The following is a 12257-nucleotide window of genomic DNA, read 5'->3' as shown; positions in this document are numbered from 1 at the left end:
CTGCTACTGTGTTGTATTTATAAATTTGAAATCAGTTTTCTAAGACCTGTGGCTTTTTATCTTTTTTGATAGGAAAGAGTGGCCCTGAATGCAAGCACTGCCGGGCTGACCCAGATAAGGAATGTCGCTTTTGCTCTTGTTACTTGTGTGGTGGAAAACAGGATGCTCACATGCAACTCCTTTGTGATGAATGTAATATGGCTTATCATATATACTGCCTGAACCCTCCCTTAAGCAAGATACCAGAAGATGAGGATTGGTAAATATACAAGGATGATTTACTTATGTATATTCCCATTCTACACAAGGTACCTCTTTGTTATTTGCAACTAGAGGAATTACTGAAGAGCTTTTATATTTCTGGTATGTTTTTCATCCTTGCACTGTCTGTAAACATATTTACATTTTATGTTAAGATTCTATTTATAAATATAATTCATAAACTATTGGTATTGAGTATTATTATTTGTTATAGAATTTCAGAAATTAGCTTGTTCAAGTTATGACCTCTGTGACATTAATTGATGTTATTAGACTTAATTAGCACCACCTACAATGGTGCTTCTCCAACCTTTTGTTTTATTCGGGCTTCATTGTTGCTTCTACTTTAATCCTTTTCTTTCCCCTCAATCTCAGTCTTTATTGCTGCCTGCTTGCCCTTCCCATATCCTGTAGCTGCCTCATTAATTTTTTCTGCTGTGAGAAAACGACTACTTCACTCCTCCCCATTTCCAGTAACTCCAGCACCACCAGCAAGACAGCCAAACTAGTAGGCCTTGGTGGACTCAGCTAACTCCTTTCTGAGCTGACTCTGCATGGAGTCAGCATCAGCCCATTGAAGCTTATCATATGCCACATCTCACCTGTATGAGTTATGTGTAACTTATACCATTTGTACTTCTAACCTGCTTGTAAAATATATTAAGTGCTAGTATAAATAGAACTTTAGAATTGTTTTCCATTATGAATACAATAGATGTCTATGGACATGTTTTAAAAAAAAGCTTTGAACTGCACTTTGTGATAGATTTTAGTGAAACCGCACACTTCAAATAAAATATTTTAAGTACTTCAGAAGTTTTAACATTCTATGGAAGTAAATAACTTAGTGTACTATATTACATCAGCTGCCTCATATTGAGTAAGTTTGTTTATAGTTCAGGGTCTAATGCTTTACTGTTTTATCCTGGGCTAATATATTTCAGTTTCCTCAGATTCCAGTTATATTTATACCTATGTGCAACTTCATTTGGTGAGGGTTTTTTCATTGTGTATATGTGCACACTGAGATGCTTCTGTTGATTTAAAAGGAAATAGACATTTCCCTTTGAATATCCTGAACTGAAAATAATTTTAATCATATTAGCTCTGTTTGGAGAAACTGCTGAATTTGAACACTATCTAGAAAATATTTTCAATACATTTTGCAAATATATGTATGAGTTGTTGGGACTAAATATAGGAATTATTGTCTGTGTGCTTCCCATTTCTTGTATATGAAAATGATTGTGTACACAGGTATATATAATCTTTATTCAGCAGTCTTTTTTGGGCTGCATGGGAATCCTAGCTATCCCCAGGTTTTCTACTTTTGTGCACAGAAGATTAATCTGCCACAACATCCATTCACTTCCTACTAATAGCTTATGGAAGTGAGCTGAAGATCTTAGTGCTTCCAAATCATGTGTTGGAAAGCATTCTCTGCTATAGTGCTTCAGAGTTGGTCACAATCCTTAAACACTGTTCTTTTGTGACTGCTTGACTTTTGGGTATAACAACTGAGAAGCTTTTTTACTACAGTCATCCAGAATATTAAAGGAAACATTATGTAGGATCTGTCCTCTGACAGTGAATCCATTCTTCTTCAGGTCCCCTTACTCCTAAAAGATTCTATATCAGTACTCCAGCAGCAAAACGTAATTTTATGTTCCAATACTAATCACAACAAGGTTACAATAAAGAAAATACACATGCTCTAAGTTTAATTTTTTAAAAAAGAACAACCTTCAAAATGTGTTTGAACAGGAAAGAACATAGCCTGAATGTCAATGTCAAGGTGGAGTTTGCCTAGCGGAAAATTATGGAAAGTTTCTTCTTTACCTTTAAATTGAACAAGTATGATTTGGAAATTATTGTTTTAGTCTATATTTTTCAATTTTTAGAAAATTAGAAAACTTTTACAATATAGCTTGGGTTTTGGTGTAATAAGCAGCTTTAAGAGTACTAAGACCCCAAGTGTTAAACTGAATTGTGAATTGTGACTGTGTTCTGCAATAAGTATCTGTATGAATTCTAAGTTGAAAATAAAAACATGATTTGAAGTAGCTCCCATCTTCTTAGAGGGTTTAGAGCATGTACGCAGGTGATTCTTGTGAAATATCTGTACACAGTGACTTGTTGCCCTATGGTAACTAGTTCTTCTGTTGATACTCAACCATAAAAGGTATATGGTAAAAATAAGGCGTTAGTAGTAGTAGGAAACTATATATATTGTTGTTATTATAGATCAGACTTCTTTCAGTAGTGACTTTTGGACCAAACTCAGCCCATGGAAGCCAGAAGCAATGGCAGTTGCCTTTGCTTTAGCACTACTGGAGGGGGAAAAAAGTGCTGTTAGAAGCAATAAAAGTATCTGTGTAATTCCTTCCTCCCTTTGCCTTAGCCACTGTTTACTACAATCTCCTATCCTTTTCCTACCGTAATGGTTTTATGGTGGCTGGAATTACCCCCAATGCCATATGAGTCAAAGAAATATACAGATATAGAGTTTAATACTCTTCCCATTTGTTGAGTACTGAGTCACGTTCCTGATGCCTTAGACATGGTGGGGTAGGATAAGGATGCATGTGTACATGTATGCATGTTTTGTGGTACCCTAGGACTGTTCTACATCCAGATGTCTGAAGTGAGATTTGGTGCAGTAAAAGCAGATGATGAGTGGGTAGGATGTGGAAATTAACCGTGACCATTAGCAGCAGTATATTCTAATCCCATTTCTCCTCTCCCCTATGTGATCTCAACAAGCAAGGAAAGGAAGAGAAAATGAGGAGGAAATACAGGAAACATGGGGACCTCTCGTACATTGAATGAGAAGAGCCTATACCACCCTACTTTAAAAAAAGTCATTTTAGAAGTGGACAGTATTCGTTCTTGTTTAATTTTTCAACCTGAGTCCTCAGCTTTTAAAAACTCATATATTTGCTAACTTCGAATATTCAGTCAGGATCAACACATTTGACACTATTTTGCTTAGAAGAAATGTATTGCTATTATTACTAAGTAATAAAGAATTTGCTGAAATTTTTATTTTAGGTATTGTCCTTCATGCAAAAATGATTCTAATGAAGTTGTAAAGGCTGGAGAAAAACTCAAACAGAGTAAAAAGAAAGCAAAGATGCCATCTGCCAGTACTGAAAGCCAGAGAGACTGGGGCAAGGTAGAATGTATTTTAATTTAAAAATAACTTACCATTCATATATATGTTACATTTTTAACTATGTTTATATATGCATTACACAAAATTCAGTACAGGTTTGAACAGACTGTGAAGCAATGTTGAATCTTGTATACTGTCTACTGAAAGTTAAAACATCTGAAGAATTATTAAGAAGACTAGAGATAAATAAATGAAAATTAATTAATTAATTAAAACTGCTGTTGACAATTTTTATATTAATATATTTTGAAGTGTATATTATAATGGTTGGATGTCTTGGAATCTACATCATTTTTTACAAATTATTTTAAATATGATAAAATTCATTCTCTCTGATGTGTTTTTTAGGGCATGGCTTGTGTTGGTCGCACTAAGGAATGCACTATTGTCCCTTCTAATCACTATGGTCCTATACCTGGGGTCCCTGTTGGGACAACCTGGAAATTCAGAGTACAGGTATGTTTTTAGATTTGGTATTGAAATAAATCTGAATAATAGGTACAGTTTGGGCACAAAAAATATTTTTGGATTGGTAATTGTCATGTTTACTAAGAATAAATATAGAAAGTGTATTTTAATTCTTATATTCAAAATACTGCCAACTATAGTGGAATTTGAAGTATACTGATTTGAAAATACAACTTAATTGCAATTATAAAAATAGTACTTACTATTTTTAAAGGGGAACCTGCTATAATTAGGATGGAGTTATATCTCACATGTTAAACTCCCAACAGAAATAATTAGAGGAAGTTGAATATTTTCTGAAGTCTACTGCTATGGAACATGATCCAATCCATTCCACTTATGGATATATATTAGAGATTTCAGAAAATATTTGACTGTATCCAGTGGTGTCTCTAATGCTTATTAGCTGGTCAGGATCCCCACTGAGGGCTACTGTGTAGGTGCAATATAGTTCCTGTTTCAGTGCATACTTCTCTTCCAATGTGTTGTGATGGCAGGCTTGGTGCTAGTGTGTACGCTATCCATACTTCACACAGGAAAGAAATAAAATTTTACTGAGAGTTCTAAAGTTCTGTTGGGGGCGGAACCCACTGTCCCCAAGGTAAGAGCCACCTTTGACTGTATCACTATAAATTGATTCCCTGTTCCTTTTGGGTCATAAACAACTGGCATCAGCACCTTCATTTAGGCTGATGAATGTTTTAAACTAATACAAGCCAGTATTGACTAATGAAAGTAGTCCACCTAGCCATGTCCACTTCTTGCACTGTCTCTTCTGTTTTCTGTCACAGATGTTTCTCAGGCCATATGATAAGCTATATTAGAAAGTAATCTGTCAGAAAAACAATACTTTGTGGGGGAGGGTAATTTTTCACTTTGTGGTTATACAAATACTGTGTCATTACAAAGGGGGCAGGTATTAGCAGTGTGGAGAACAACATATTTCAGGAGCATTCCCACCAGAACCAGAGGAATAGCCAGAAACATTTTCTTCCCCTTGGGGAAAAGGTACATGGCAAGAACCAAAAGCCTCTTCTAATGTGTTTTCTGAAGTCTTCGTCCCACCCATTGTCTCCAGAGATACTACTTATAAAAAAAACTTTTTCTTATGGAAGATGTGTCTGAATAATTTTGGGTTTGGTAAAAAGGTCACAGCACATTAAAATGGTCAACAGCAGAGGTTTTACCACTTAGAAACAGTTCTCAGTTTCTCATTTTAATAGAATTCACAATGAAACAGCTGAATACTTAACAAGTTCCCTGAATCTTGTCTGACTTTGGCACTGTGAGGACTATCGTCAATACAGATATTAGAGAATAGCAAAGCAAATTAATTCTCTAATGTAAAATTGCAGTGTTAATGTCAATTATTCATTGATTATAGACACAACTACTCGTTTGAGAAAATTAATGTCTAGTCTTATGGTTTTTTGTGATATTTTGATCTATCCCTACCATATTTAAAGAACTTTTCTGTGAAGCAAGCTAAAATAAATACTTCAAAACATATTTATATTCTGAAAAAGTACTTCTTTAATGATTAATCTTTAAATAAGTTTCCAGGTAAATTATATTCTCTTAGATAGAAGAAGTTTTAAAAATCAGTTCTGCAAACTCAAGATCTCTGAATCAAATTTTATTGTTACTGGATCAGCCAGTATCAGCAGGAATAAAAGTTAGGATTTCATCTCTTTAAGGATTCCATTGGTGAAATATATCAAATAGATTCCAGAACTTTCAAATGCTGATTGCAAACAGAAATATAAGTAAAGATATTTGTTTTTCTCATAAAATTAAGCAAATAAGACTTATGATGTAGAACAGATATTAGAAGAAGAGTTATCATCTGTACATAATTATTTAACAATGGCTACATGTTAACTACATACTTTTAAAAAAGATCAACATTTTTCCACATAAAAAGTTACACTTTTATTTCTGATTCAGCTGTTCTTTTGTATGAAAATAGCAGATTTATGAGAATCTAGAATAAAAATGCCATTAATGCTGTCATGGTTTTCCTCCTTTTTTCATGCAACAAGCTTCTTAAAAATACTTAAATGTGTTAAAAATAACTTAAATATGTTATTTGTGGTCATGTAGTTTGAAGGCTTACAAATCTCTTTTTCCTAGAAGGAAATTGACTTAGAACTGTTTCTGGATACAGCATCCAAAGGACAGAAATCTAATTTTTAAGTCAAATTCTGGATACCTCATGAAAATGAAAGAGGGGAGGGAGGAATGAATGAAATTATTTTTAATGGAATGGGAAAGAACAGAGTGGTAGTGAGGTCTGTGCTGTTCAACATGTTCATAAATGGTCTGGAAAAGTTGACAAATAACTGACTGTTAAGTAACAATGCTAAGTTGTCATGGATAGTAAAGGTGAGGGTGAAAATAATCATAACTTTTCATAGTTGATAAAGGGCTTTCACCTAATTATCATTTAGGAAAGAGAACTTGTAATAGATAATTTTTTGCATATGTCATCTTTGTGCTCAGTAGTGGTCAGAAACATAAATCAAGTATTAGGAATTATTAAGAAAAGAAGAGGAAAAACAATATAATTATGAAGAACAAGGATGGTTAAAGGTATGGAATGGCTTTTTTACAAAAATTGTATGGAAGATGGTATGCTAAAGGTCTATTAAAATTGAAGAAGGTGAATAGGGAACAACTGTGTGTTCTTTTTTAATGCAAAAGGAGGGGACATCAAATGAAAAGATCAGGTGCTAGATTAAGAATGAATGGAAGCAGTACTAATTCATGCAATATGCAGCAATACTGTGAACTCTTTCCTGTAGGATATTGTGAAAGCTAAGAGTGTGCTAAGAGTTCAGAACTCAAGTAGATAAATTAATAATCATTGGTTGACTTTTTTTCCATTAAATGCAAAGATTATGCCTTTGGCTCAGGAAATCTAAGGCCACACATAGCTGGAAACTAAGAAAATTTAATATACTACTGAATTAGAAAAATAATCTGTATCTTCTTTGAGTTGGCCTAAGCAACCATAAATCTGGTATTAAATGTTGCTTATGGCAAGAATCGTGAAGATTTTTCCTAAGGGGCAAAGTGTACTGCTCATCTTTGTGTCAGCACTGTTCTATATTGTCCTTTCTTTTCATTGGATGTCCTTTCTTTTGTGTTTTTTTACCTTAAAAAAAAAACCTAAAAAATTCATTGAATTAGTTTATTTAATGGCAATCTTGTTACACAAACATATTTATGGAAATAATTTTTAAGCAGAAAAATTATTGCAGAAGGACAGTTGTTTCAAAAAGTTATTTTAAAATTTATTATTTTTTAATACTGAAGGTGAGTGAAGCAGGTGTTCACAGACCCCATGTTGGTGGAATTCATGGGCGCAGCAATGATGGAGCTTATTCACTTGTACTAGCTGGAGGATTTGAAGATGAAGTGGTATGTCATTTAGTCAAATCACTAATATGTTATTTTAGAGTTTATCAAGATGAAAAGCGGTGTCTGTTGCTGATCCTAAAAATAGTACTTATGAAAATATGAGTATGCAAAAATTACTACTACCCAATATCTAATTTTCTATGTGTTACTATGTTTAGAATAATTTTTTGAATAATTTTTTTTAAAGTATATTCTTAGTCTCATATTAATTGCATCTGAATTTTAGAATGTTTATGGAAGTCAAGTTTTATTTTGCTTATATAGTCTGAATTTGTTATCATTTAAAATCTTACATTTTGCGAGTCACAAAATAACAGAATCACCGAGGTTGGAAGGGACCTTTTGAGAGGGTCTAGTCCAAAATCCCTGCTCAAGCAGTCACCTAGAGCAGGACTGTGTCCAGTCAGGTTTTGAATATATCTATGTATAGACACTCCACAGACTCTCTGGGCAACCTGTTCCAGTTTTCAACCATCCTCACAGTAAAAAGTGTTTCCTTATCTTCAGATGGAACCACCTGTGTTTCAGTTTGTGCCCATTGCTTCTTGTCCTGTCATTGGGCACCAGTGAAAAGAGCCTGACTCGTCCTCTTTGCACCCTCCCTTCAGATATTTCTACACATTGATAAGTTCCCCAATGAGCCTTCTCTTCTCTAGGCTAAACAGTCCCAGCTCTCTCAGCCTTTCCTCATATGTGAAGTGCTCCAGTCCCTTAATCATCTTAGTGGCCCTTCGTTGTCTCCCTCCAGTATGTCCATGACTCTCTTTTAGTGGGGAACCCAGAACTGGACACAGGGCTCCAGGTGTGGCCTCGCCAGTGCCAAGTAGAGGGGAAGGATCACCTTCCTCCATCTGCTAGCAACACTATGCAGCCCAGGACATCAGCCTTTCTTGCCACAAGGGCACATTGCTGGCTCATGTTCAATTTGTCCACCAGGACTCCAAGGGCCTTTCCTCCCAAGCTGCTTACCAGGTGATGGGTCCCCAGCATGTACTGGTGTCTGAAGTTATTTTGCTCCAGGTGCAAGACTTGACATTTCCATTTGTTGAACTGCATGAGGTTCCTCTCAGCTCATTTCTCAAGTTGAGATCCCTCTGAATAGAAGCACAACCCTCTGATATATCAAGTGATGTACAAGTGCTATACTTTAAGTTCTGTCCTGGTCATTGTTTTTACTGTTGTCAAGTTAGATAGATGCCTCCTCCTCTTTTGGAGTCATTATACCTCTAAAGTTAAATACATCACATTTTAAGTTTAGTGAGGTCAAGACAAACAAATGCCTGTGACTTGGACATACAAGACAGGCATAATGGAGCAAGTCCAGTGGAGAGTCACCAAGCTGATTGGGGGTTGGAACACATGACATACATGGAGAGAACTGGGTTTGTACAGTTGTAAGAAGACAAGACTCCGGGAGATCTTACTGTTGTCTTCAGCTATGTAATGGGAGCACCTATTAAAACCAGAGCCAGACTCTTAGAGGTGCAAAGTGGAAGGACAAGAGGCAATGGAGACAAGTTGGAACATGGGATATTCCAGTTAGGTATAAGAAAAAAAAATCCTCATACAGATAATCAGACACTGGAACAGGAGCCCAAAGAAGTTATGGGATCTCCATCCCTGGAGATATCCAAACCTTGACTGGAGAAAGCCCTGAGTAACCTGTTCTAACTGGATCTGTTTTGAGTGAGAGTTGGACTCAGAGATCTTGAGAAGTCCCTTCTAACCTAAATAATTTGATAATTCTATGAAATAAATACATTTTGGATAACATTTTACTGTATTTTATAATCTCTTTCAAACTTTTTATACTCACTGCCAACATGCTACTTCTTTAATGTTCTCTTTTTGGCTCTGGATGAACAGTTTATCATTGGGGTAAGAGTAGTTTCAAAAATATACTGCAGGAAATAGAATTCACTGTTTGACTTTCAGGTTTTGTCTTTGTTATGATTCACATTTGGAAGCTCATGATCCTGAAAACATAGACTTGTGAGGGATTTGCTCATCTGAGGGTTTGGAATGCTTGGTAATAACAACTTGCCTCAATACAGGATTGCACCTCAAAACTGAAAAGGAATAAGGTTGTACTTTGCAAAATGAACATTAGGCCAAATAAAAATTAGCTTCATATGTAAAATTTTCTTACATACATCAAAATTTTTATATGTTAATATATCTCTTGTGAATGTTTAACCTAGGATTTTAGTGACAAGGACTTGAATTACTTCTATTACCTGATTTAAAATGCATGAACTATAGTGCTTAGATTTAGTATTGATTTTGTTAAAACTGCAAATCTGGTGGTCCTGTTGTTGATATTTAATAACTAAAATGGTCATTTTAGCTGAGAAATAGTAATAATTATTTTGTGAATTTGAAAGTAAGATTTTTTTCAGAATGGATAAACATTTGTATCCCAGATATTAGTTACTCTGAGCTACTGTGAAATATATGATCACAAACTCCATGGTTAAATTATTTTAAATAATTTATTCATCAAATGAAGTGGCTGAAGATATTTTACTTTTTATCTGAGTGGCAAAAATGATATCCTAGTTGTTGTCACTGTTTTTGAGTTGGGGTCAAAAATCGTGTTTACTTTGTGTATAAATTTTGAGATCCATACTTCAGCTCGATTGAGATAGTGTTATTAAGATGTTAATTTTCATTCAGGATTGTTCAGATTAACAAAGTTTGTTTCTTCTGTAAGTGGGTTTTGCATACAGAGTCATATGGTGCCTCAACATGGAGGTTTAGAGTGTCTTGGAGAATAGTATCTGCGTGTTCACTCACATACTCTTGCAGAAGATTCTGAGGCTATATAAATATCTCTATATATATGCTGGAAGAAGGCATCGCTGGAGTCAAGAAGACGCTCAATATGAGTTATGCATCTTGCTCAACTTTATTAGTTTCTAACACTATTTATATAGAACCGATACACATGCATATTCGTAAAGCAGAAATATAATTGGTTAGTAGTCTCTAAACACGCGCGGTTCTCACACCCCTAATTATCATGACTAAAATAAGCATTCTATCCATATAGCTAATTGTGTTGCTGTGCTTCAGCCTTGTAGTTTGTTACTCCCTGTTTTCCCATACTGGTCCCTATCTTTCTTGGCCTTGCACCTGCTTTCCCAGCAGCTGTAGCTTGTTACAGCCACAGCCTGTTGGCACAACATAATTACTTGGTCTCAGGATTCAAGAATAGCTCAAGGCTACCTTCTTGTTAACTTCAGCACAACAACTTCAGCACAATTCTGATTACAGGCCTATTCTAATACCAGGCCTGGATTGTGCAGATCTTCAGAGATTCTAAAGCCATGCTTCTGCAGCCATTCTTCTGCATATATATTTTATAGGATAGTTCTAGTGACTCCAAGCTAATATACTGGTTGCTTGGATTCTTTGCTTAATCTAGGTTAATCAAATCTAGTACCTAGAATGTGTTATTAATAACCTGCTTTATGAAACAGTCCACTGTCCATTTTGGATAGTCTGTACCCACATCAATCTTGTGTTTGGGTAATCATTTCCAAGGTGTCAGTATGGTTGTGTTCTACTTCCTCGAAATTGTACAGTTACAGCATTAATAATATTTAGATCTCTAGATTTGTCTGGATCTTATGATGAAGATCCAGAACCTCTGAACCATTGCTTAATGTTTATTCTTTAATGAAAATGCTAGATCAGTTCCACCAGTGCCAAAGATACATTGCCAAGACATTGAAATCATTTTAGATACAAATTAAGTGTCAATAAGAGCTTCAGATTTGAGTGAACACTTGTTATATCCAAAAGCTGGGGTAAACTGATAGTCAAAATGGTATATATGATCTGTATCTATGCTAGCTAGATACCTACATCATCTGGATTAAGTGTGAGAATTTACTGATATGCTAGGTGCCAAGGAAATGCTGTATCACATAAATGTCTTGAAGTATGCCCTGATGACTCTTGCTAAGGGTGCAGGTCCTTTGAGATGTTCTAATTTCTGTTTATATTCCTGAGGATACAACATCAGAAACTCATTACAGTCATTCCACTAACAATCTGTCTAGTGTGAGTCACCTAAAATGATTAGGGAGCTGAAAACCTCACACTTGCTATCCATTTTCATAGATACTGTCATGGTTCCAACATCTCTTAATTGCCATGCTGAGTTGGCACCTATTAGTTTGGAACTAGTGTTCCAATGTGAGACATTTTGAGTGATCTCTCTACTATGGGAATAGCTAGCAAGCATCTTCCCATATATTCACATTTGTTATCTGTTTCTTCTTCCCACCTATCATATTAAGGGCATATTTGATATTATTTTGTTATATGGTATTTTTAAATATACTTTCTTGTTACTGGTATTTCAGGTTCTTAGGCAGACTGTTATTTTCTGTTCTGCAATAGCCTCCTCTCCACCTTCCTTTACATATTGTTCCATACTGTCGTTACCTTTCAGTTTGTACAAAATGCTAAAACAAAAAAAAATTCTTTCCTGTATCATTTTGTGAAATCTCTCCCTGTCTCCTTATCTTCAAATCCCACATTGTCTCCTTGCCTGTACTTGCATTGTGTTGGAGATCACTTTCACAGGCTGAAAAACTGTATTTTATTCTTCCAAACAAGAGTCTTATATTTAAAACTTGTCATGGATTTAATAGCTTCTTTTTTTTAAAAGACTTCTATTTTGTTTTTGTGATACTAAAGAAAATCTTAACCTTTAATCATATAATATCTTATATATTGACAGATACAGGTTTTCGTGTCTATATGAGACTAAACAAGTCATAGAATCACGGAATGGTTGAGGTTGGAAGGGACCTCTGGAGGTTATCTGGTCCAACTCCCCTGCTCAAGCAGGGTGACCTGGATCTGGTTGCCCAGGACCATGTCCAGGTAGCTTTTGAATATGCTCAAAAGAGAGGTT

At 35.2% G+C, this 12257-nt stretch overlaps 1 protein-coding gene across 3 annotated transcripts in view; it reads left to right on the top strand.

Moving 5' to 3' along the window:
- The window catches only part of LOC129783150 (E3 ubiquitin-protein ligase UHRF2-like), a 169526-nt gene that overhangs the window by 127560 nt on the left and 29709 nt on the right, over positions 1-12257 (top strand). For 2 of the 3 annotated variants that reach the window (XM_055792986.1, XM_055792982.1), the window contains 4 exons: positions 73-259; positions 3313-3436; positions 3785-3892; positions 7223-7327. In XM_055792986.1, the coding sequence (XP_055648961.1) occupies positions 73-259; positions 3313-3436; positions 3785-3892; positions 7223-7327 (524 nt within the window). Of the gene's footprint in view, positions 1-72; positions 260-308; positions 364-3312; positions 3437-3784; positions 3893-7222; positions 7328-12257 lie in introns of all 3 variants that reach the window. The other variant, XM_055792985.1, reaches the window with a different exon arrangement.

Source organism: Falco peregrinus, chromosome W, assembly GCF_023634155.1.
Source record: "Falco peregrinus isolate bFalPer1 chromosome W, bFalPer1.pri, whole genome shotgun sequence".
NCBI lineage: Eukaryota > Metazoa > Chordata > Aves > Falconiformes > Falconidae > Falco > Falco peregrinus.
This window is presented reverse-complemented; position numbering and strand designations above follow the sequence as displayed.